At 37.9% G+C, this 25,148-nt stretch overlaps 1 protein-coding gene across 1 annotated transcript in view; it reads right to left on the reverse strand.

The window, feature by feature from the left end:
* The window catches only part of MAPK1 (mitogen-activated protein kinase 1), a 50,640-nt gene that overhangs the window by 13,084 nt on the left and 12,408 nt on the right, over positions 1-25,148 (reverse strand). The window contains 5 exon segments of the mRNA XM_032776920.2: positions 4,408-4,539; positions 5,511-5,625; positions 7,976-8,092; positions 12,798-12,987; positions 14,781-14,963. Coding sequence (XP_032632811.2) covers positions 4,408-4,539; positions 5,511-5,625; positions 7,976-8,092; positions 12,798-12,987; positions 14,781-14,963 — 737 coding nt within the window.

A 25,148-nucleotide genomic window follows, 5' to 3' on the forward strand; every position in this document is an offset into this window, starting at 1 on the left:
CTTATAACAGTTAAAGAGGGAATGGGAGCCAGAGCAAAAGACAATCAACTTTGTCAAGTGGGCCCAATAAAGAAGAGCAGACATATTGACGACCCTCAGGGATTTAGAAGCAAGACCTTCTTTAGAAACGCCCTCTTTGAGCAGCATTTGGGACAACACCAGAAAAAAAGCAGCACAAAGACCAACGACCACAGACAACAGACACAGACCCAGATTTTGAATCTGGTCTGGATTTGCATAAAGGGGGAAGCTGCTATAATACGAGGTTGTCTTGCAGAAGGCCCTGGGTCTGTCTTGTCCACCGTCGGAGCATCGATCCGGATCGCAGAAGCTGGCCCACCCTCCCCCCACTAACCACCTGGCCAGTGCAGTTAAGGGGAGCGGCAACTAGTTTGAGGTAAACAGCAAGAGGAGTGTAGTTTGTGTCTCTGTGTGTGTGTGTGTGTGTGTGTGTGTTGAGTGTCGTGGACTGGTGTGTGTGCTGTGTGTGTGTGTGTGAATGCATGACTGTAATATATCATATGCATATGATAAGAGTATTAATTAATACCTGTATTACTAATAAATGTGGCGTTTTGCCTTAATCCCCCTGAAAAGATCCCGTATAGTACTTTGAGTACAACACCTTACATGGAGTGAATTGGATAGACTGAAGTTCAATTGCCCATACTACATCCAAGTTACCAACATTTTGGAGGATGTGATTAACTGGACCAACGTATAGACTCCTGTCCTGAGTTGTACTAGGATATTGGGCTAGAACATTTCTAGAGTTCCTTTGTGCATAATTGTCCTTGTGAAATATACCTGATCCACTACTAAGAATATTTAACTCAGACACCCTTCTGGCAAAAGTTAGGGGAGCTAGAGTCCACGTTCATAGGGGATTAACGCAGACTTGTAAACCCAGACTTAAGTTCTAAAATGGACACAATCTCAACCAGCTATTGTACTGTGTTCCATTTTAGGATCCTAGCCCTACACAGATGCCTGGAAAACGTTCTTTCCTGTACCATCTGATTATTGTATTCAGAGCTGTTAACCATAACCCACAGTAACTCAGTTTCCAGTCTGCTGACACTATCCCACAGAAATTTAACTCTGTGGTCTGGAGGGTTCGGAGATTCATTCTGCACTCTGTGAACTTATGCTGAATCTAAGCTACATCCACAAGGATGCAACTGATTATTTCCTACCTTGCCCTCCAAATTTTAGAACCATGTCAGTTATCTGCCTAAACAAAAACCCTTGGCTTTCCAATATTACCTTTAAAGTAGCTAGACTGCTAAACTTATGTAGAATGAGTCTGGATGGCAAACTGGTCTCAGCAGTGGTAAATACAACCATCAAGTTGTTTACCATTAAACACTTTTTTTGGAGCAGAACCTACCCTGCCTGGTCATTGTCAGATGAGGGTAACATCTCTTCATTTTAAGACTTCTTAAACTGGTGGAGACTTGGATAGCAGTTGCTATGCCAAGATCTGCCCGAGCCTGCGTTCCCTCATTTAAAGTAAATATTTATTTGCTTTGCTGTTTTGGGATGATGCAAAATCAGTATATCTTGGGGTCTTCTAGAATGGATATTATCCTTTGTAAGGTCTCATTCAAGTCCTAGTCCCTTGATTTGTGGATTACCTGCTCTACTAATCTGCTCTGTAGTTTAATCTGCCTTTTAGGACACATTTCTTCTGCTTCCTGCATTAGAAACTGACATATTCTTCTTCTGTTTACTTATATATCCTTGAAGTTGTCAGGTATGCCTGAAATCATGATAGAGCCTTGCTGCCAGTAGCTTCATCCTGTTTCTAATTCTTCTGTTCTTGTGATTGCTTCACATCTCTTGAACTGTGTGCAAGGTTGGCACCCATTGTTACAGTTTCCTTCACTGAGATTTGGGAGTGGAAACTGCATAATCTGCTGCTCTGCTGGCTAGTCTGAAGAGGAGTGTACTGGCAGCGAAGCAGCTATTCCTTTTTCCAGATGCTCTTAAGATGGATCTTAAAGGTCAAAATGAACCAGTGAAGTTTTTTCAAGTGAAGAAACGCCCAAGAATGCTGAGGGAAAAAACTTCCGGCATCGGTGCATGTGGTGAGCACAGATACCTAATATGGAATGGACATGAGCAAGTACTCTACGAAGAAAACTTCATTCTGTCAATGCATCTCTATCTTGAAAGACAAAAACACAATACAATATTTAAGGTATTTTTAAGATGCCTATCACTTTGGTAACTAAGCAGTTCTAGGTCAGGCAATCTGCCAATCTTATCAAACTGTACAATGATTTTGTGATACACACAAACATCCAATAGGAACAGAGATGAGATTACCAAAATCCTTTTAATTTGTGACCTCCAGTAAATTCAAAATTGAACTGGGGTCTCTGGGTTCAAATTCAATCCCAACACTTAGTCAACTAACAATTTTAACTCCTTGATGATGGAAAATTGGGATTTCCATTTTATATATTGAAGTCAACTTCATTGCAACTAATCTTGAGAAATATGGGCTGCTACAGCCAATGAGTTTAAAAAGAAGGTTGTTGTCATCTTCATCATGTTCCTATTACGCCTCTGGCATTTAGGGCAGTGACGAAGCTCCTCCACTCTTGTCTGATTCTGGCAAATCTTTCAATGGTTCCCCAGCTGTCCCCCTAGGTTTTTCAGCTCGGCTTCCACAGCTCTTCGCCATGTTGTTTTTGGATGGCCTTGTTTTCGCTTGCTTCCAGGTGTCCATCTTATTGCTACTCTGGTGATGGAATCAGTTTCCATCCGAAGCACATGACCGATCCATCTCCAGTGCCTCCTGGCAATGATGGCACTCAGATCCTCTTGGCTGCACTGTGTCAATAGATCTTGATTTGATATTGTTCTGGGTCAAAAGATTTGAAGGATTTTTCTGAGGCAGGTTATATAGAATGAAGACAGTTTGGAAATATCATACTTTCTCATTCCTCAACATTCTGCACTATAAAGTAGCGTTGAAAGTATGCAGCTCTGATAAATCTTGAGTTTGGTTTTGGTGTTGTATTCTGATGATTTCCAGACTGTATATAAGCTCCTGAAGGTATTCCTGGCTTTATTGATTTTGTTCCGGATATCCTGGCTTGTTCCACTGTCCTAGCTGATGGTACTGCCCAAGTATGTGGATGTTTCTACACTGATGAGAACATGATCCTTTATCCGTACTGGTGATGGTGAGGCAATATTAAAGGTCATGATATCTGTCTTACTGATTTTCAGTCCAATTTGCTGGATGAATGCATAGAGTCAAATTGTTTTTTCTTGTATATGGTATTGGGTATGTGATAGGAGAGAGAAATCATCTGTGAAGTCCAGGTCTTCACGGGATGAGAAGTGTTTCCATTTAATGCGTCTTGGCATGTCTTCTGTTGTACACTGCATTACCCAGTCGATGGGAATGTTGAAGAGGAGTGCAGACATGACACATCCCAACGTACTCCTGTTTTGACTTCAAAACTGAGCTCACTGTGATCAATACTGTAGCTTTTGATTATGTTGATTATACGGAAAGGAATTCCATATGCCCGCAGAATGCGCCATAGGCTGGTCCTGTGAATGCTATCAAAAGCCTTCTCAAAGTCTATGAAATTTATGTAGAGTTGCCGATGCCATTCTAAGCTCTGTTCTATTATGTTTCGTAGAGTCAAGATCTGGTTTATGCATCCACGACCTTTCCAAAAACTAGATTGCTCTTTTCTGAGAATGCTATCAACTGCCTCTGTTATATGCTGGACTATGATCTTACATAATACTTTGCTTGGCCAGATAAAAGTGTGATACCACACCAGTTATTACAATCACTGAGAGTTCCTTTCTTTGGTATCTTCACTATAACCCCATTGGTCCACTCATCTGGCACTTTTTCCCTTTCCCAAACTGATGTAAATACAGGCGAGTTTCATCTTACACTGGGGTTACGTTCTGCTGTCAGCACGTAAAGCGAAAATCGCGTATAGTCAAAATTACATTGAATGTAATGGTGGGAGGAATCACCCACACTACAGGTATAGTATTTAAATTGTTATTTTTCCTGTTTTTTGTTTTTGCCGACCGCGCAAATCTGAATTCGCGCATGTTAAATGTGCGTTAAAATGAGACTCGCCTGTAGAGGGGTCAGGATAGATGATGCTAATCCAGGATTAAAAAGGAGGTAAAAGTTTATTAAAAAAAAACCTAAGTGTCATGCTTATCCATAATTTTAAAATGAGATTTTTTTCAAAGCAGTTTAAGCAATTTGTATGCCAAATTCTCATTAACTTTACTAGGAACTGGTGTACAAATCCCTAAGCAGTTCTGAAAATCCTACCATTGGTTGCTTTTTGTGCTGTTTTCCATCTTTAAAAAAAATCAAGACAAGTGTAATGGAGCAAAAATATAAAATACCTTTGGGGTCTGCATTTGGAAACAGCCTGTTCCATGGTACCTTATTTTTGTGTGGCAGAGAAAGCAAGTAGTTTCTGGCCTTTACATTGATTATACAATTCAAGTCTTCTTGAGAAGGAGATCCAAGTATACCTAAAAAAATACAAAATAATTTCATTCATATGGAAAGTACATTGAAATGGCCACATTACAAGCTTTTGATAAGACTCAAAGATTTCTACTTTTACTCTATTACTGCTGCTCAGATTTATTTTTAGAAAAAGTGATAGATGAAGTAATTTGATATAAATAGCTTTCACAAACAATTCTGATCAAGTTTCGTCTTCACCCACAGACATATTTTTATATTAGACTTGTATCAGTCTGTGATGGAAAACTGAATTTTGATCAGCTTATAGAAAAATAAGTACTACCAAACATGAAATGAGCTACATTTGAGTCTCAACAAGTGAACTAAAAATTAATCTACATTTTTATTTTGTAATATTCAATTTAATATCAATACAATAAAGAAGAGATCATTTCTTCATTTTCCAGAGAAGTTATTTGAGACTTAAAGAAGTGGCTTAGACTGTTCACTTAGTAGAGCGATACTGTATAAACCCTTTATTATAATTATTATTACTACTAATTTATATATGCGATAGCATCGAGAGGATTCAATCAGGCTAGAGGCCCATTACTCTAGATACATGATGTGATTATAACAAATAATGGGAGGGAAGGGAGAGAGGGAACAAGGATAACAATAAAAATATCCCACATTCACATAGGCTTGTAACATGCAGAACTTTATAGTTCTAAACCAGTTAAAAGTATTTTCCGATATAAGTAAGATTTAGCTATCCTCAACTGCCCCTCAAACTAGGTTGGTCATTTCTAGTAGGCATCACAACAGAAGTACGTAGATGGACAGAGTAGTGATCTTGCAGAACACTTCAGGAAAAGTATTTCATACATATAATACAGTGGAAGAAAGTATGGAGATAGCTGTTGGAGAGGTGGATAAGTGGGTGGCCAAGCCTGGTGTTGCTGGTAGAGATCCACCAATGAGGTAAGAAACAACTGTGGAAACAAAAACTACTTGTTAATAAAAAGCTTACCGAGGATATGGTTCAGCTGATCAAGGTAATGTTTTCCTGGAAAGATGGGTCTGTTGGAGAGCATCTCTGCCAGAATACATCCTACAGACCAGATATCAATAGACTTGGTATAACCCTGGGGGGGGATGAGAAAAGAAGCCCTTTTGATATTTCATTGTATAATTAACACAGTAACAGGTTATATGTGCTAAGGTACTGTGGTTTTGAAAGATAGGGCACTGGTGTAATTTAGTGATTTAGATGAGTCATGCTTAAGAAATCATACTGTTACATAAATCATTCTTGCACAGCAAGGAATAAATCAAGCATTGCGTCTCAAAAATATGAGTGAAAGTAATACTTTACTTGGAGAAGAAATGCACAATATTTCTTAATCCAAAGGGATTATCTCTTTAAATTTAGTTGTAGCTGTTGCCAAATCAGGTCAAGAACCGTGAATGCCTTTTTGTGAATTCTGATTTCAGGGCCTGTCTACATAATAGATTTTAACAACATTTAGCTGTTATAGAACACCCTGTATCAGCAGATTGTACCAAGTTTGATTTTACCAAAATTGTAAGCAAGTTAATCCGTTACATATCAAAATGTAAGAACCCTAGTGCCCAGAAGCATGTTACACACTTCAAACAAATACACACATGGTCCTTTCCCCAAAGCTTCTACAATATAAGTATTAGGCCACAAAATAGAGTAACAAATGTTTGGGATGTGAGTTGGTAAAAAGAATAAGGAAGGACAAAAGTTACAAAAATAAGTTTACCTGGTTACTTTAGAGCATTATATGTGGATAAGCACCACAGTATATTTACATATATACAAAGAAACATGTATAAATGTTTTGGGTATATAGAATTTTGTAAAGAAATCATGTGAGATATCTTGCACAATTTAAAAAGTAATTAGCAGGCTTTTGGGAGGCTGAGGCATGAGAAGCAAGAGGAAATTAGGAGGATATGGCAACAGATAATCAGACACAGCAGTTCTGCCTTGAAGTATCCTGTGAGGTGCTGATTATCAGAAGGGTGAGCGGCAAGGGTCCAGATGCTCTGAAGTTGATATAGTTGAACTACCTGCTTCTGCGAGCCACTTGGAGAATTTTGGATTTTGAAATACCAGCCCTTGATGGATGCTAGTACTGGTGAGGGAGAGGTAATATGGGACATGGTCTCCCCAGCTCATGGGGGAAGGGCACTGAACACGTTCCACTCACACATCCCTACTTCACTTCTGCTGTGAACCATGAGGGAAGTGTACCACTTGTTTACTTTACTAGTGATCCTGACAGATTTCCAGGCTCTAGCCAGCTTCTGTTATGTTTCTTTTGCTGTGTATATAGGACCTAACCAGGTTAGTTAGACCTAACTCTCAGGTGCCTGCTTAGGACACCACAAAATGTGAAAGACCACCTACAACCCTCTGCCTCTGGCACAAGCAGCTGGGACAACAACAACAGCTAGCCCAGATTTACCCAGGTTACACTGTTACAAATGTGTCTGTGCAGCTTAGAAGGTGTGGGTAGTACACCATGGTTGATACATAGTTGTGCCAGGAAAAGTCCTCCTGCACAGACATATTGAATCATGTAAAAGCAGCAAAGAATCTTGTGGCACCTTATAGACTAACAGACGTTTCGGACATGAGCTTTCGTGGGTGAATACCCACTTCGTCAGATCATGCATCTGACGAAGTGGGTATTCACCCACGAAAGCTCATGCTCCAAAGCGTCTGTTAGTCTATAAGGTGCCACAAGATTCTTTGCTGCTTTTACAGATCCAGACTAACATGGCTATCCCTCTGATAAGGAATCATGTTAGCTGTAACCTTGTCAGATAATCATATCAAAACCCTGGTTATACTTAACATGGTTCTGTCTACAGTGTAAAGGAACTAATGTGCTAAGCAATTTAATTCCATGAGGAATGTGATATGTTCAAGCGCTATATGTGTATTTAAATTGGAATCTGGTCATCCTCCTGCTGTTAAATCAAAGTTCTCTCTGACACATGCTAACACAATTCTGGGAAATCTCTACTAGCAGTAAAACAGGCAAAAGGAGTAAGTGATAATTTGAAATATTTGGTTTTCAAACTTAAAACAAAAAGGAACTAAAGTCTTACGACCTTGCTGCTGATATACCAAAATTCTAACCATCTCCCACCTAATCTCTTGGAAAACTAGAAAAACATGTAATAGACTACATATAAGCACTTCATATATAAAGCAGTACTGTATATATTAATGCAGGCATTTGCTAGCCTGCACAAACAACCAAGTCAAACCCCTTAAATTTAAAATCCTCTATTGCTTCTGGCAGTCTTCTTGGTGAAGACATCTCAACCACTATTTAAGCTGCTCAGCAACCAGCAATGACATGAACAATATGATTTAAATGGAACTCTACTGTAATACAAATCTAGGATATCTTTGTAGCATACTTTTCCTGTTGGTCCATCTACAGTCCTTACCTTAGAATTCAACATAATTTCAGGTGCTCTGTACCAACGTGTGGCTACATATTCTGTCAGGAACCCTGTGTGATCATGATCCGGATCTGCAACACGAGCCAGTCCAAAGTCGCAAATCTGGTTTTAAATTAAAAAATAGTATTAGAAATACAAATTTTAGTGTTATAATTCACCTTAGTTACTACCCAAACTATCTTCTCTCAAGCCATTGTAAGGCTGTAATTTTTACATGTAAACTTTCTCCATATCTAGAAAAATATATATGGTAGATTAAAAACCTAGATTAACTAATCTAAACAAAGAAATTATGAATATTTTGCATTCACATGCTGCCTGTCATTCAAAGATTTCAAAGTGATTTATAAAGAATGAGTTAAGCTTCATAACTTTTGTACAAGATATGCAAGCATTCCCCAGATGAGAAACCAAGGAACAAAAGTTCATTACTACTTGCTCAAGTCACACAATAAGTCTGTGGAAAAGCCGTAAATAGAACAGAAATTGACTAATTCCTGAATTTTAGGTGCAGGCCTATTCTTATCTTGTAGCTGGGTGGGGGGAGAGAGAAAGAGAGAAGTTGGATATCAGCAGAACTATCCTGCTCATTAATGGTTTTCTATGATCTATCTACTTCACACTGCAACTACCTCCTCTGCACAGTTCAGTACTTCTATTTTAAGAAGCTATTGCCACCACAATACAGTCAATGCAACAGAGGCATACTACTGAGCCATGAGATAGTGGTACACTGGGGAGAATGTAGACTGCTGAGGGAGGAAAGAACTGCAAAAAGCTTATCAACCCTTTGGACAGACACCAGGGTTGAGCCCCAGTACCTGTAGGCTTGGCATTTCATAGCCCCAGCACCTTTGGGCTTGCCACATCAGTTATGAAAGAAAAAAAATTGCTTGAGCCCTGGCACCCCTTTCATGACATATTAAGTATTGGACACACCTAGATCACAACAATGAGAAGCAGCTTTTATCCACACTGGCAAGTTCAGCAGAAGAGCAGGAAATTGCTTTTGTCTATTCTCTGGTGAAGAGACTGTAGAAAGCTGAACTCTAACTGATGGAGGGACTCACAAGCCTTAGGAATGAGGGAGGTCACTCCAAGCACATTTTGAAAAGGATGGTGCTTGCTACAAACTCTCTTTTCCAAGGTAGGAGAGGATAGGGAAAAAAAATGGTGAACAGGCCACTTTTTGTTTTTTGTAAGAGAGAATGGAAAATTTAGAGACAGTTCTCTGGGAAACCAGCCAACTGCTAATGTCTATTATCTCACTGGGCAAGCGGCTGGCTCACTGAATGACTTGAGATTAAGCCACATGAGTAAGCGTTCACTCCTCCTTCATGAGGAACAGTCTACAATATGGAACAGTCTATACAAGAAGTTTATCACAGAGGAATTTTCTCTCCATCAGAAAACCACTACGGCTATGTGTAGAATATTTCCTCCCAGAGAAACTACCAAGATACAGAATGTGAACGATAATGAAACACAAATATAGACAATGAAGTGGAATTTTTCCCTAGAATTGTTATAAAGGGATAATGATGCTGTACACTTAACTGTGAATTCAAGAAAAGGAAATGATAATTCCTTACTTCATATCCTGTAGCCAAAAATAGATTATGTAGTATCACATAGAAATTCAGGAGGCCTCATCAAGGAGAAACATTTCCCTCATCAAATGCAAAGTATCAACAATAATCCTAAAAGTATTTCTTCTATCCTTTATTCTGCTCCTCCATTTTCTGATGGAGGTTGATCCTTGACAATTTAGGTTTTTTTAAATGTAATTCTTAATCTAATCTAATCACCTGCAAAATTTTCCTTTTGGATTATATCAAATCAGCAAAGAATCCTGTGGCACCTTATAGACTAACAGACGTTTTGGAGCATGAGCTTTCGTGGATGAACACCCACTTCATCGGATGCATGTCTATAAGGTGCCACAGGATTCTTTGCTGCTTTTACAGATCCAGACTAACACGGCTACCCTTTGATACTATTATATCAAATGTTTGTAATAGGCTGGTGACATTTGGAAGTAAATACTGAAGTATGTCAGGAGAATCATATATGGTCAGTTACAAAAAACAAATTAAAATTAAGCTTTATGGCACCACAATAAAGACCAGGGGTTCTCAGACTTTTGTACTGGTGACCCCTTTCACACAGCAAGCCTCTGAGCACAACCACCTTTATACATTAAAAACACTTTTTTATATATTTAACACCATTATAAATACTGGAGATAAAGCGGGGTTTGGGGTGGAGGCTGACAGCTCACGACCCCCCATGTAATAATCTTGCGACCCCCTGAGGGGTCCCAACCCCCAGTTTGAGAACCCCTGATACAGACCCTAAGTTCTCAGCAGTAAAAATAGAAAGGAGTTTTTCAAGTAAAAAAGTTACTAGTCAGGAAAAAAGAATAGCTGCAGCAATTGAAAGTCTCACTTTCATTGATTAGAGGGCCTTTGGTAAGACACTTGAGCAAACCGTATAAATCAATAGGATGATCTCCAAGAGAAAAAAGTCCCCGTTAAGTTCAATGGCATGAGCTAAACCATATTTAAGGCCTCAAAGAAGTTATTTTGCTGGCATAACCTGAAGAAATGCCAACTGCTCTAACAGCTTCATTTCATATTGTTAGAACCCCAGTTCCCAAGAGAAACCATGCCCTTCATCTCCCTCCTTTCGCTATTCAAAAATATCCAAACACTGCTATCTCCAAAGGTGATACATTATATGCCTTATATCTCCACCCTAGAGGGAACTGTTCCTCTAAAAAGGTTTGATTTTTTTAAAGGCAAAATTATTTAATTTCATTTTAGCCATTATTTAAGTTCATCTATAGCTATCATTCTACAGATGTTTAGCTATAAAGACACAAATAGGCTAAGGACCAAACTATCGAATAGTCATGCCCATGATCATGCCACTTGTGCTAGGATCTAGTAAGACATTGCTAGTCTGCTGCCAAATAGCTGTTTTCTTTCACAGCCCTGTTGTTCAACCATATACGTAGTAACTGTAAACATCAAAGCACCCTTCTAGTTCAGAAGCATGCTCTTTGGAGCTGGGACTGTCTTTTGTGTTTGGAGAGCCATACTTAAAACAGTCCTGTAGTGCCTGAAGTAACACTGGGAATAAAGAGGATTAGTGCTCACAAAAGTCACATTCCATGTATTTCTCTTGCCTCATGACTTTCTTTTTTGTGACTTTCTGTCTAGGGTCAAAATGGCACCTGTTATCCCTCGAGGGTATACACATACACAGAGATTCTTCTGAAATTCTACTGCTGCCAGCCTCTCCCTTATAGGAGGTTGAAGATTTTTACCAATGCCTGTTTCCTTCCTTAAATAAAAAGATGCCTCCAAGGGCTGCTGAAACCCCAGAGCAGGGGGTCAGAAGACACTGGCATAGGACCAATATTTCACTAACACTTGATACCCATGCATTTTGGGTTTGCAAGGGGCCAGCTTCCTGGTGGTCTAATGGTTAGGATTTGGCACTTTCAGTGCCACAGCCTGGGTTCAATTCCCAGGCAGGGAAAAGTGACTTTAAACCAAAAAAGCTTCAATTATTCTTCACTTGGAATGTAAACAAAAGCAAGAACTCAAGGTAAGCACTCCAGTAATCAGTGTTTGGGATGAGCAAATACACTGCTGAATGGCAGAATGATTTTTCTTAAAACTCGTTGTGACAAACCTACAAGCCTATCTATTGAGCTTACATTTTGAAGATTGCTTTTATAATAAGACAACTAGAGATATTTTTAAAAGAAAGCTTAATTAGGTGGAACAGAGCTTGTAACATTAGACTGACAGTTTAACATCAAAATAGAGGCTTAATTTTTTCTATACTCCCACAATTCTTGATGGAACGGGCATTTTAAATTCAACTCTTTCCATGAAGTTATTTTCTAGGCATAGATTACTCATGAAGAGTTTCAGGTGCCAAAACAAGAGTTTCTTAGGAAGTTAGTGGGAGAGTCAAAATTCAGTCTCTAGGAGGAAATAGTTGTTTGGCCTTAACTATATAGTCATTACTTGTGGTTCTATATTATCATCCTATGCTTTGGTTCACTGAAAGTGGCTGTCACAGGTTTCATTTGCTAATTTTAGGGGGATGTGAGAAAAAAAAAAAAATCAGTGCATCTCTGTCTATATATTGCAGGATATATTCAAGATTACACTAATTGATAGAGATTACTTGAAAGTAAAATGAATGTATTTATGGAAAGGATAGTCGATTCACAGGTGAGAAAGTTACAATCTATTATGCAAAAGTCAAGTCTAGCACTAGTTTACAGAGACTGTTCATTAACAAAAGCTAGCAATTTTATCTAGAAAAGCTCACATTCACAAAAAAAATTGGTTTCATGATTACGGCAAGTAGTTTATTAAGTCAGGGGTTCTCAACCTTTTTCTTTCTGAGGCCCCCCCAACATACTATAAAAAACTCCACAATCCAAATGTGCCACAAATCTTTCTGCATATAGAAGCCAGGGCCAGCATTAGGGGGTAACAAGCAGGTCAACTCCTTGGGGCCCCACACCTCAGAGAGCACCACAAAGCTAAGTTGCTGAGGCTTCAGCTTCAGCCCCACGGTGCAGTCCTGCGCAGGAGGACTTCAGCTTTCTGCCCTAGTCCCTAAAGAGTCTTATGCTGGACATGTAGGCAGACCCCCTGAAACCTGCTCGCAGCATTCCAGGGGCCTCAGACTTCTTGTTGAGAACCACTGTATTGAGTCACTGTACAGGGGAGTTTAATTTAGCTAAAAAATGACAATTTGCAAGAAGGCGCCAACTAACCTTGAGATCACAAGTGGTGTTAAGCAGCAAGTTGGAGGGTTTGAGGTCACGATGCAGCACATTGGCTGAATGAATATATTTTAACCCTCTCAGGATCTGGTAAAGGAAATAACAAATGTGGTCGTTGCTGAGGTGTTGAGTCTTTAAGAGCTTGTAAAGATCTGTTTCCATGAGATCTTGCACAATGTATCTGTAAGCCACTGGATGTAAGGCAGCAAACAAATCCATAACCTCATTTTAGATATCCACATAATGTGCTATATGAACTACCCATTTTTAATTTCAGAATTTAAAATTACTGCCAATTTTGTCTCACTGTTTCATTTTCACTTTAACAATCACGAAACTATTTAGATATATTTTTGATTTTAAGATTTGGTTCAAATCAATCTGTTCAATTATTCAGTTGTTACAGGATTAGAGACTGGTACCTAATGTGTCAGCTAATCATAATAAAACTCTTTCATATAAGAAGAAGTTTATTTTATTTGGCTCTGAACATGAGAAACCGTGTGTCTTCAGAGGATTCTTCTCTCTGCCAAAAAGTGAATACTCTAGTTTAACAGGTGATAAAACTATGAGGAAAAAAAGACGTTTGTATTCAGTATTAAATAAATGTGAAAGAAATAAAGCTTAGAAGATAACAATTTCCGACCTAAGCTTATCATGTCCAGAAACCAAGTTCCCTCTTCTATTGTATATTTGTCATGCTGGATCAATCAATCACCACATCTTTTATATCCAGTACTGGTCAAACCCTTGCCTGCATTTTCAAAGCAGATTCTTCCATCTCAACCTGAATCGCATCTCACCTGCTCCCAGTCATCCCCCCTTAAGGTACCTCTTAGAGAGAAAAAATTGGATTTGTAGATCAGAGCCACAAAATCCCAGTGCAAAAAACTGGCTTTTGTGTTACAACAAATGTTAGTCAAGGTAGACATCAAATAGCAATAACCCCTTGTAATTAGTTTTCCCTCCCTAAATCAACGTGTCCCTTTGAACTCTCAGACCCAGATGCAACACGACCTGCACTCAAAGTACTGTCATTCTATACTGCTTAGAGAAGAACTGAAGACACTTTGTACTGATGTGTAAGTCTTCCAACTAAGGCTTTATCTCATGCTACACACATTAAGCCAAATTTTCCAGTGGGAGGCAAACTGGGTATATACAACAAAATCCAGTTGCACATATCAGATATGTTTAATTGCTTGTGAACAAATGCAGAATTTTCCATATACAGCAAGTACACCTGGATTTTTGCATATTTATCCTTTCAGCTCCCCTTTGAAAACAGGCTAGCTCATTTAAGACAGGGGACTCAGGGCAGTTATATCTCCCCACCCCGAAAGTGGACAGCTACTCTGCCATTACTGTACCAGAGGTACTATGCTTTATTTTAGGATCAATAAGAGTTGAACCATTCAATTTAGTTTTAGATAAAGTGGCTAGATAAACTGAAGACATCCAGGCAATGCCAGAATCTCTTGACCTAGGATTTAGAGAAAAAACATAGGAGCACTATTTTTGGACCTGTTCATGTAAAAGCTGGTGTTCACCTCAGGAAGCAAACCAGAGACTATTTGAAGACTTCTTACTGCATTGTATCAAATACAAAATGTAATGCTAGATATTTTGACATTTTCTGAAACAATGTAAGCTGGCAGAAGCACAATAACATTACAGACTGGAATAAATAGGTCAACTAGCAGAAGGTATTTAATTTATTTTTATATTGGTTGTAGGATGATAGATAAGATAGAGTCATTACAGATTGCAAACAGAACTCAAGTTTTACTAATGTTACAAAGCTTTCTTTTCAGTTTACCAGAGCACAGCAGGTAAATTCTTATCACAATTTAAGAGCATGATAAAAGATGAATGAAAAATAAAGTGTAACTGCCTCAACATGTAAAGCAGAAAACTAGAACTATCAAAGAGAAAAAAGTGCAATCTATATCATCTTACACCTTTAAAGGATACACATCTTTCATTTGCTCAATAGTTGGAGCTCTGATAATGTCATTGATTCCGATAATATTCTCATGTCTGAAGCGCAGGAGGATTTTGATCTCTCTCAGAGTTCTCTGGCAATATGTCTGGTGCTCAAAAGGGCTGATTTTCTTTATAGCTACTCGAACTTTGTTGATGTTATCATAGGCAGAACTGGAAGAGGAATTCACAATATTAAATTGTACAGACTATTAAATCCACTTAGTCCACAATGCAAGAATGAGAATTCTGCAGAATCTAAGGTTTGCACATCCCTTTTACATTCATGAAGTGTATGATGGTCAATATGACATGCATTTTAATTTTTCAACAAATACTTGGTTGTATTGCAGCAACTGTTAGACAAATCTGGGTTCTCTGATCAGAGTATGAGTTATTCCCATGTATTTAAAATTATAATCAACACCAGGAAGTATCTTTCCTTCTTATCAGCCTGTAAGAGAAGTAGGTTTAGGATTATTTTACTTTTTGAGCATAAAGATCTTACTGAAAGAAAGGTTTGTCAAAGAATTGAGCTTTGCATTGAGTTCTGAACATGGAAAGGCCTATGCTAATTATCTCTTGAAGCAGTTACGAGTTTCACTGCATAGGTCCAACTTCTGTTAAAAAAAAAAAAACAAACCAAAAACCTCTCCCAAACCCACAAGTCTCCTTCACTGATCAAAATTTTCAGTGTTCCAGTAAAATACAGCTATCATGGAAGGTCTCGATTGTAGGAGCGAGATGTTTTCACACGCAGAAAGACACAATCCCAAACAAGGCTCTGATTATGAGGAAGATGATCTTGAATTGGACTTCATTCAACGGAAAGCCAGAGTATGGAGCAGAGAACGCAGGTAATGTGTTCAGCGACCTATATTTCTAAGCAGGTTAAGTGATGCAAATACACCACCCTAAGCTTTTGAGAGCATGCAGCTTCATTCTGAGATGTATTTATATAGCAGTGTCCATATTCCTTTTTTAAGTGCCTCATGTCTACAAATTATCTTTTACGTATTGAGATGACAAACAGGAAGACTCAATGAAACTTCCATGATTTTCTAAAACCCAGTTTTATATTACGTTGTAAAAAGATATACATTTACGAACTACAGGATGCTTTCTATGCTCCTATTAAAAATGACAAAAAACAGAAGTGTCTCATTACATTCAGGTATTTTTGTGTGAAGAAAATGTGTAATCAAGGGGGACAGTTAACTCTTAATTTGGTCAAAAAAATTAATTTTGTAAAAACCTCTGAAAACCCTAAGACAAACAGAAATGGTGCCATAGTAGGGTTTTTTGTTTTGTTTTTAATTCCATTTAAAACAATTAGGCGTTAAAAAAGTTGTGTTAAATCATAGAGAACTGCTAAAAATTTAGGCCACTCAATCAACAGGCCCAACAATTTTTTCATAAACAATCAAAAAGTTCCTTGAGGTTCTTATCAGTAGGCCCACTCCGCTGAGAGGCCTCAGTATCTTCTGATCAGGTGGAGTAGAGCTACACAGAGTAGATGCCCAGGATAAAGGACCTCAAAAGGAATTCAAGAAAATGGTTGGCTATATTAACCACTCTCCCACCCCAAGAGAGATTACTTGGAAGCACAGAGGGCACATTTCAGACACTACAGTACTACTGCATATAAAACACTACATGAAATGAACATTATGTTTGCAAAAAACAAGCACTTACAAGATACTCAATTTAGGTTACCAGTACAACCTTAATTCAGCCCTCTTGTGTGTATACATCAGACTGAACCAGAAATTTTGAAGACCGAATGAGCCTATTTAGGAATGAACAGAAGAAATCTTAGCCTGGCTCATTTTATCAGTGTACACAGACCACCTACTTTCCCCTCTGTATTTGTCCTCTCACAATAAAGAGTCTACACTTATTTCACAGCACATGGATGACAAATATGTGACAGAGAAAGAGGAAGCAAATTGTTTCAGTAATATTTCATGACCAGCATTAGGCAACTGATGTTGCTTAAATATATAACATTTTCTATTTACGAAACACACATTTCATTCTCAAGCTTTAACAAACAGTATTGATGTTTTTGCTTTTTCAAATGAAAACAGTCAGTTATTTGTGGGATAACAGTATTTATTCTCCCGGAAAGCAGAAATTCCTTCTTTCCTTTCACAGAATCACTAATTTTTATCAATTCAAAACATTAAATTTTGATATGCTGTAGTTCAATAATTTCATTTACATTTCATGAAACATTCTCCTAGCAAATTGGGCAAGAAGTTTAGATTAGATTCAAAAATAAAACAGTAAAAATACAATTCTCCCTTTTAGACAGTACTACCATGTACTGTATGAAGGCAGGGTGGAAAAAGCAGGGTACATGTGGTAAAGATGTAATCAGTTTCCTCTTTAGTGTACATCTTGCACCTAGTCACTCTTCTCTCTTCATATCAAAGGATCTCATCACACTAATGTAATTACTGAGTATGCATTTCTGTTATTGCCACACAGCCTGTGTAAGCTCACAAAAGCACAAATGAAATGGAAGCTCGCGATAAAGGAAATTGACTTGTGATCAGTTATATTGTCTCAAACTTTGTTTCATCCCTGTGCAATTAAGTGTAATAGAGGATTTTTTTATTTGTTTTTCTTTTTTCCTTACATTGGCAACCTGAGTGATAACACTACTCTAGTTGTATGAGTGGGTGCACATTTGCCTTTGCAGCATATTGGTAGTAATGTGAATAATGTAGCTACACAGAGAATCTGTTGAATACCAAGTTAGTAAAATGTCTCTCTCATAGAAATGTGGCCCCTTTGAGTGATTATTGCAAAAGAGTCACAGAACGTACACAGGAACATACCAGTGTCTCTTTATTAGACACGTATTCTAAGATACTGAAGGACTTCATTAAAATTGTTAAAATAAGTAGATGGATTTTCCAGTCCCTTAATGTTTTCACCAACAGCATGTTTGTCAGCATATACAACAGAAGACAGTGTCCCTACCTTAAGAAGCTTGCAATTTAAGTTATTAACTTAATAGTAGTGAACAAAGTTCTATCTTGGGGCATTAGATTGAACACCTGGCCACTTTCACCTCTAAACTGATTCAAACAACCTGGGTTGGCTCAAGTAGAAATGGATACTTTTTGCAAAATAAGATGATTGTCTCAGTCCACTGCACAGTGGACTAGCATAAACGTTACAAAATTACCATAGTTGGAATTCTTGTTGGGAGCCTCAGAAAATAGGCTAAGGACTGAAACATCTCTTCAGTCCTTAGGATGGTCTCTACCCCTCACCACAACTACCTCATTCCTTTCTCAGATAATTGCTGAGGCACAAATTGGTGAAGAAGCTTATGCTGATGATACCCATACTGTCTATTTCAGTGGATAAGAATCTTCCTCTCCACAAAAGACAGTCTACAAGTATTAATTAAATTGACAGAAAAATTCCATACAGCAGCTCACTTCTTCAGTAAGAAAGCACCATCATCATCATCAACTGTTTACATTTTCTCCAGACTACATTTACTGTGACTACCTTCTGAAGAAGAGAACTTGTTGACCACCACAGGATGAAAAATTAGGATGCCTACCTGCAAAATGGGGCCAATATTTAGCATACCAATCCTCACAAGGGTTCTGTGAGCAATAATCAGTGTTCAAAGTTGTTTTGGGATTCTCAGGCGGAAACTGCTAGTCTACACCCTTGAGTTCTTAAGACGACTAACAGAATAATAAGCTAACTGGCATACAGTTCATCTTCATTACAAGTAGTGCAAACCCCCTTCCTGTAATGGTTTGTATGTGTTATTCATAGTTGCAATGAACCTAGTTACTAATACTTTAAGCACATTCAAAGATGACAGATAAACAAAGCTTTTTTCCTCTGTTAATGTTCAGCTTTACAAGTTGATGCAAGCATATGGCTGTGAGTGCTTTTTAATTGTACCATGATAATTTTAAAATCAGATATTTTGCAAATACTGAACAAAGTTCCTAATTTTATACACAATGTTATTCCAATTTCAAGCTCTGGCGATTATATTAAACAGATTTGCTTTGGATTGAATCTCTTTATATATTTAACACTATATTCCTTAATATTCAAATTTTTTTTAAAGAGTTTCAGTTAGACAAGTAATATTTATAACCCAAGAAGTTTTAACATGTAGTTTTTAAAAACAGACTCTCTCCCTTTTACAATCTTTACTTTCACTTCTTGTTTAAAAACCTAGCCTTAGGGCACCCTTCTGATAATGTACTGAGCAAAAGCATACACAGCTCCACATGCGGAGCTGACAGAATGCATCCTCACTACTAAGCTGGGCCTCTGACAGGTACCCCATTCCTCAGCAACTCCTGCTCAAGAAGGAAAAGTCTTCCTCTGTACAGGATGGGCCTACTACTAAAATTTAGCTCCTTCACCACCAGCAGCGGCAACATGTTCACCCACCCATTTCTACTCCTCACATTTCTTATGGAGCAGAATTGGAACAAGTGAGAGCATGTTGCAGCTGCCACTGGGAAGGAAGCCAATTCCTGGCAGTGGTCTCACCCACAGAGAAGACTGTTTCCTCACACAACCAGAGATAAACTGCCTATTCTGTCAGCACCCTCAGTCCTTCCCCAGCTTCTTCTTCACCTCATTTTGCCTTCCAGCCCAACCCAGCCCAGCATGGATCCTTAAGGAAGATGGTGTGGGAAGAATATTCACCCCCCACAGGGAGTTTTGGAACCTGATAGTTAAGAAGTTATATACACACACAATCTACAAAACTACAGGTGACACACACTGTTCTAAACCCCCAATCAGCCTATCATCTATTTAAATAATTACATAAAAAATTAAATAATGGCTGATTGGGAGTTTAGAGCAAGATTTGTTTTATCTGTAGCCTAGTGTTACCTAGGCAACAAGACTCCAAGGGCATGTCCAGTGATAAGAAACTCACTGAAATATAGAATGACACTGTTAATAACTATGATAGGAAAACAGAAAATAATTCCAACTGGTCAAGCCATTCTTGGAAAAAATGGAAATTGATCTTTAACAAATACATTTGTCCTTTTGATTGAGTCTGCATTTAACTCAATCCTAGGTATCTCTGCAACACCGGGTGACCAGATGTCCCGATTTTATAGAGACAGTCCTGATATTTGGGTCTTTTTCTTATATAGGCTCCTATTACCCCCCATCCCCTGTCCCAGTTTTTCACATTTGCTGTCTGGTTACCCTACTGCAACACTGACATTTAGGCCAACTTTCACTGTAAAAAGATTAAACTTAAGACTTTGCTCGTAAGAAAAAAATTATACTGTATTCTACCCACTGTACCACACAGAGTTGTTTCCTGGATTTTCTACAAAAGTTACTCAAAATTTTTTATTTAGATTTGTAAGCCATTTTACACTTATTCAAAAGATTTTATTTTCTAGTATTAGTTGGTTTCATTGCATAAAAGGAGCTAGTTTTTATTATTTGTCTGCACATATATTTTCTCCTCAAAGAGTAATGAATGGAAGATGACAAAAGTGTCATAGAAAAAAATATTTCACACTTCTGAAAGAGTATTTGCAAACTTTCTATCTAAAATTGAATAAAGTTTTGTTGTATCACTGAATGTGCTTTTTTGTCCACAATCCTAAATGTCTAATGTTAATGTTAATTTCCCACCTGTTCATATCAATTTTGAAGATAAAACTTCAACACGAAGGATTATACTACTTAAACCATTTCTATAAGCATTGCTTTGTAGAATCAGTGCCTGCTTTAGAAGAAAGGAATGTCTGAAAATGTTTGTATTTTAGATAAATTTGTATCATTTAAATGGACTTCAGTTTATAAAATATCAACCACAGTGTTCACTTAGTGTTTTTAAAATGCAAACTTAATAGGCTATTTTTAGAGATAGCTATTAAAACTGTCCTTTAAGCTCATTTGTGAACTTTGAAATTAAATACTGTAGTTTTGCATTCAGAAAGAAATTGACTAATGCTAAACTATATAGTTAACATTAATCTATCCTGTTTAGATTTTACCTTTAAAAAGTAAAACGAACTGTTGCTGTGAGAGATTAAGTGTATTCATAAAAAAATTCTTTTTTTTTTTTTTGACCCATCCCCTATATAAAGCTGTTGGGAAAGGACAGAGAGGAGAGGAACAGATAGCAGCACAGAAAAGTTGGCACATTCATATTTAGAGAAGAAAGTTTAAAGTTCACCTTTAGATATTTAAATTTGTTTCCAGAATAATGCAAAAACTTTCAATACTATTTCATAAATATATCTGGAGCATAATTTTCAAAGGTGCCAAGCACTCACAGTTCATTAGCTTCAGGAAGAGCAACAGGTGCTCAGCACCTGTGAAACAGGATCTAATTGTATAACTATAGAGCAAAAATAAAACAGAGTAAAGATAAAAACATTAGCAGTCTAGTATTAAATAGCAACTTTTAATATAGTATATTTAGTATTAGCACCAGTCACTTCTCCAGAGCAACAGAGCACAATCAAAGTTGAAAGTATAAAAAACAACAAATATTCTAGAACTGGAGCACTAGTTATTTGATACAGTTCTGCTTCTTCCCCTCTTTGAAACTGAGGATCTATGCATGCCATGTGGAAATACTAATAGGTGTATCAATAACTCTGAAAACAGAGCTGTTGAAGAATACTAACTTCTAAAAAAATCTCAGGCTTGAGGCTCCAGTTGTTATTTCAATTACATATACATATTACATTGCCATAGGAACACACATCTCACATAATTTTACATTTTCCCCAGAGGATACAAAAATCAAAAAAATTAGAATTCAGTTTATTTTAATCATCTATTGATGTGTGTAATTATTGCAGCTCCTCCTTCCACTATCCTCCACATAGATTACTGAAAGCCAATAGTCTATAAACTGAATTTTGTAATTAAAGTGAAAAATGTATACTTAACATTTACTAGCACTTACTGGAGGAAAAAAAACACTAGAAACATGAGAGTACTTAAAATTCAAACTACTTTCAAACCCCGTACTCCTTTTCTAACAGGAGTGATTATATTCTTTGAATTTCTAAAATGAAAGTGTGTTTGAGGAGAAAAAAAAGTTCCCTTTTAATCACACAATCATGAAGTACGTAAGATTTTCTGCCCTGCAGCAGAAAAGTTTTCAATACTTAGCCAGCACAAACATGAATGCGCATTCCATGGGCCCTTCTGAGCATATCTATTAATTCAAACATTTGTCTTTGTGCAATTTTGCATTACTACAAATACAAATTACCATGCACTACTTGAAGTAATACAATAACTATTTATATTTCAATAAGATAAGGACCAAGGATTTATTTTAACTCTTTCATCCTACAAGGAGCCCAACTAGGGCCGATGTTTCTCACTACACTGGTAGCTCTACCCCACAGACGATTTCTAGTCTTTGGGTATTCAGCGGTCCACCCATCTTCTGCTATCTCAGGGTGAAACAGGAACTTTGGCTGCAATGATGGCAGCAAAGGAAATCTGTAGCACACAGAGCTTTAAAGTTACTGCAAAGCAGATCTGGCCCCTTCTGTGGCAGTCCTAATCTGGTCCTGCTTGTCCCATACGACTTTCAGCCTCAGAAATCAGGAACATGCCCAGAAGAAAAGCCCTTCTCCCCAGACAGGCAGCCTATCCTATAAAGTAGTACTAGAGGCTGAGCAAAGTGATTAAGAAGAGAGTATCCTCAGATTTGGGGAGGAAGGAGGGGAGAAACAAGTATTCACACTTTGCTCCTGATTTAACCCTGACCTAGTTGCCCTCCTGAATTTTGACCTGGAGTTTAGGAAAGCGTGACCAGGCCCTTCTCACCCCTCTTCCAAGCTCCAAAACTACTGGGATTTTAGGCAGGTAGTGGGGCCTACTACCCCCACAGCAGCGTTTGCCAAGCATCCCCCATAACCTCTGCACCAGGTGTCACAGTCAGACTGAGTAGGAAGAGACTGCCTCTTGAGGCACTAGGGTAGTTGGTCTCAGCTGTCAAATTCTGGGCATGCCTTTCTGCTTTCCCCAGAGACAGCTCAGATCTGAAAGTTGGGATACCTTACGACAAAAGACCTCCCCATGGTTCTACAAAATTAAGAGGAAGAAGGAATATATGACTCAGTAGAACATTCCTCCCCTACCTCCAGAGTAGTCAGGGTGTTTGCCAAAGATAACTTAGGCCCCTTTGAGGAAAAGGTGGATTTGTCTGGACAAAACAGTAGTAGCTGACAATGGCTAGGTAGGAGGCAAATCATAACTGATGTTCACTGTGCTAAGATATGGTTGTTTTACTGTTACCTTTCCTCTCACCTGTCCTCTTGTCAGTTTTTTTCATCCACTTATGGCATCCAATTGTCACCTACTGTAAGATACTTGCCAGTGGTGAATGTGAAGCTTTTCCTGGCAAATGTGGAGCGTAGGCGTTACCATGCAGGATCAGACAAGTGGCTCATGTATTCCAATATTTTATCTCCAACAGTGACCAGTATCAGCTTCTTCAGAGAAAGAAACTCTGCAGCAGGCTGTTATGTGATAACCTGCCCCCAGGGAGAGTTATTGCCAATAATCAGAGATTGGGTTACTTCCCAAAGCTTGAGGCTTATATCCCTTCCAAAGATCTCTTTTTAATATTAACTCTAGTTATTGCTGTTGTAAGAATAATCTATAAAGATGTCTAATCCTTTTAAAAAAAATCCTGCTAAGCTCTTGGCCTCAATGATTTCTTGAAGCAAGGAATTCCTGTCTGACTGTGAATTATGTGCAACAGTATTTCCTTTTATCAGTTTTGAATTTGCCACTTTCTAATTTCATTGACGTCCACCTGTTCCCATACAAGGAGAAAGGGTAAACAGAAGTTCCCAGATAAACCTTCTCTATACCATTCATTATTTTGTATCCTTTCAGTATGTCCCCTCAAGAACAGTATCAATATTTTTACTCTCTTCACATGAGTTTTCCCATACCTCTAATTCTTCTTGTTGTTCATCTCTAAACCCCCTCGATTTCTGAAACATCCTTTTTGAGATGCGGTGACCAGAACTGAACACAGTATTCCAGGTGATTTACCACTGATTTGTAGAACAACATTATAATAATATTTTTGTATCATTCTTAGTCCTATTACTTATACATTCTAACATTTTGTTCATTTTATTGATTCCTGATGCATGATTCCTGTTTTTTCCTCTGAGATGACACACACAATTCAGAACCCACTAAGGTGAAAAGTTCAAATAGTTTACCCCCAATGGGCATTACCCTGAATTTCTCAGCTTTGAATATTATCTGCCATTATGTTGACCATTGACCTAGCTCTGTTAGGGATCTTCTGAAGTTCCACAGTATTCTCCCAGTGTGGACTAGCCTAAATAATCTGCAAATTTTGCCACCTCACTGGTCATCCCTTTTTCCAGATCATTAAACACCAGTTCTAGTACAGAAACTTCTGACACCCTTCTCCTGACATTTTCTCATGACAAAATTGACCAATTATCCTTACTCTGTTTTTGATCTCTTAGGCAGTTTCCGATTCATTATTGTATATTGTCTTTCACACCATGTCTACTTAGTTGCTTTACCCTCTTGTGAGGGATTTTATTAAAGCTCTTTTGAAAGTCCATATAAGTTGGGTCAGTAAGTTGTCTTTTATCTACTATTTTATTGCCCTGTTCAAAGAAGTCTAAGAATTCTAGATTCAGGAGGCAGGTTTTCCTTTACAGACGCTGTGCTTGTTAAGCTCCATCAGAGCTTGCTCTTTTAACTGTTATAATTCTATTTATGTTTATTTTAACCAATTTATCAAGTACAGAAGAAAAGCATACTGGCCTAATTCCTCAGACTGCTCCAGCACCTATTTTTAAAAACAGAAGTGCAATACTGGCTACTATCTGAGATAGGAGTTCACTTCAATGAGAAGTCATTTTTACTAGTAGCTCATGCATTTACTTCTTAAATTCCTTCTTAACATTGGGTATTTGGGACCAGGTGACACGTTGCTTTCGGTTTATTTGTTCCAGAAACTCCTTTTTTGATATCTCAATCTCTGAATGTGCCTTATCACTGCTACCAGAAAAGAGTTACATCACCTCACCACTCTGTTATGAAGACTGATGCAAAGAAATCAGTTAGCTTCTCTAGAATGTTTCTTTCTTAGTTGATCTTCTTTCTCCAGGAGACCTATCAAATTCTCATGCAAACTTCCAGCATCACACACAAATAATTTCTTATTTGTTTCTATATCTTTAGCTATTTGCTATTAAAATTCCATCTTTACTCTACCAAGTTCCTTCTTGCTTTTTGCCTGCTGTAGCTTATACTCCTTTTAATTGACTTCTTCAGAAAATGGAAAGCCTA

This window comes from Chelonoidis abingdonii, chromosome 22 (assembly GCF_003597395.2).
Source record: "Chelonoidis abingdonii isolate Lonesome George chromosome 22, CheloAbing_2.0, whole genome shotgun sequence".
NCBI classification, from domain to species: Eukaryota; Metazoa; Chordata; order Testudines; family Testudinidae; genus Chelonoidis; species Chelonoidis abingdonii.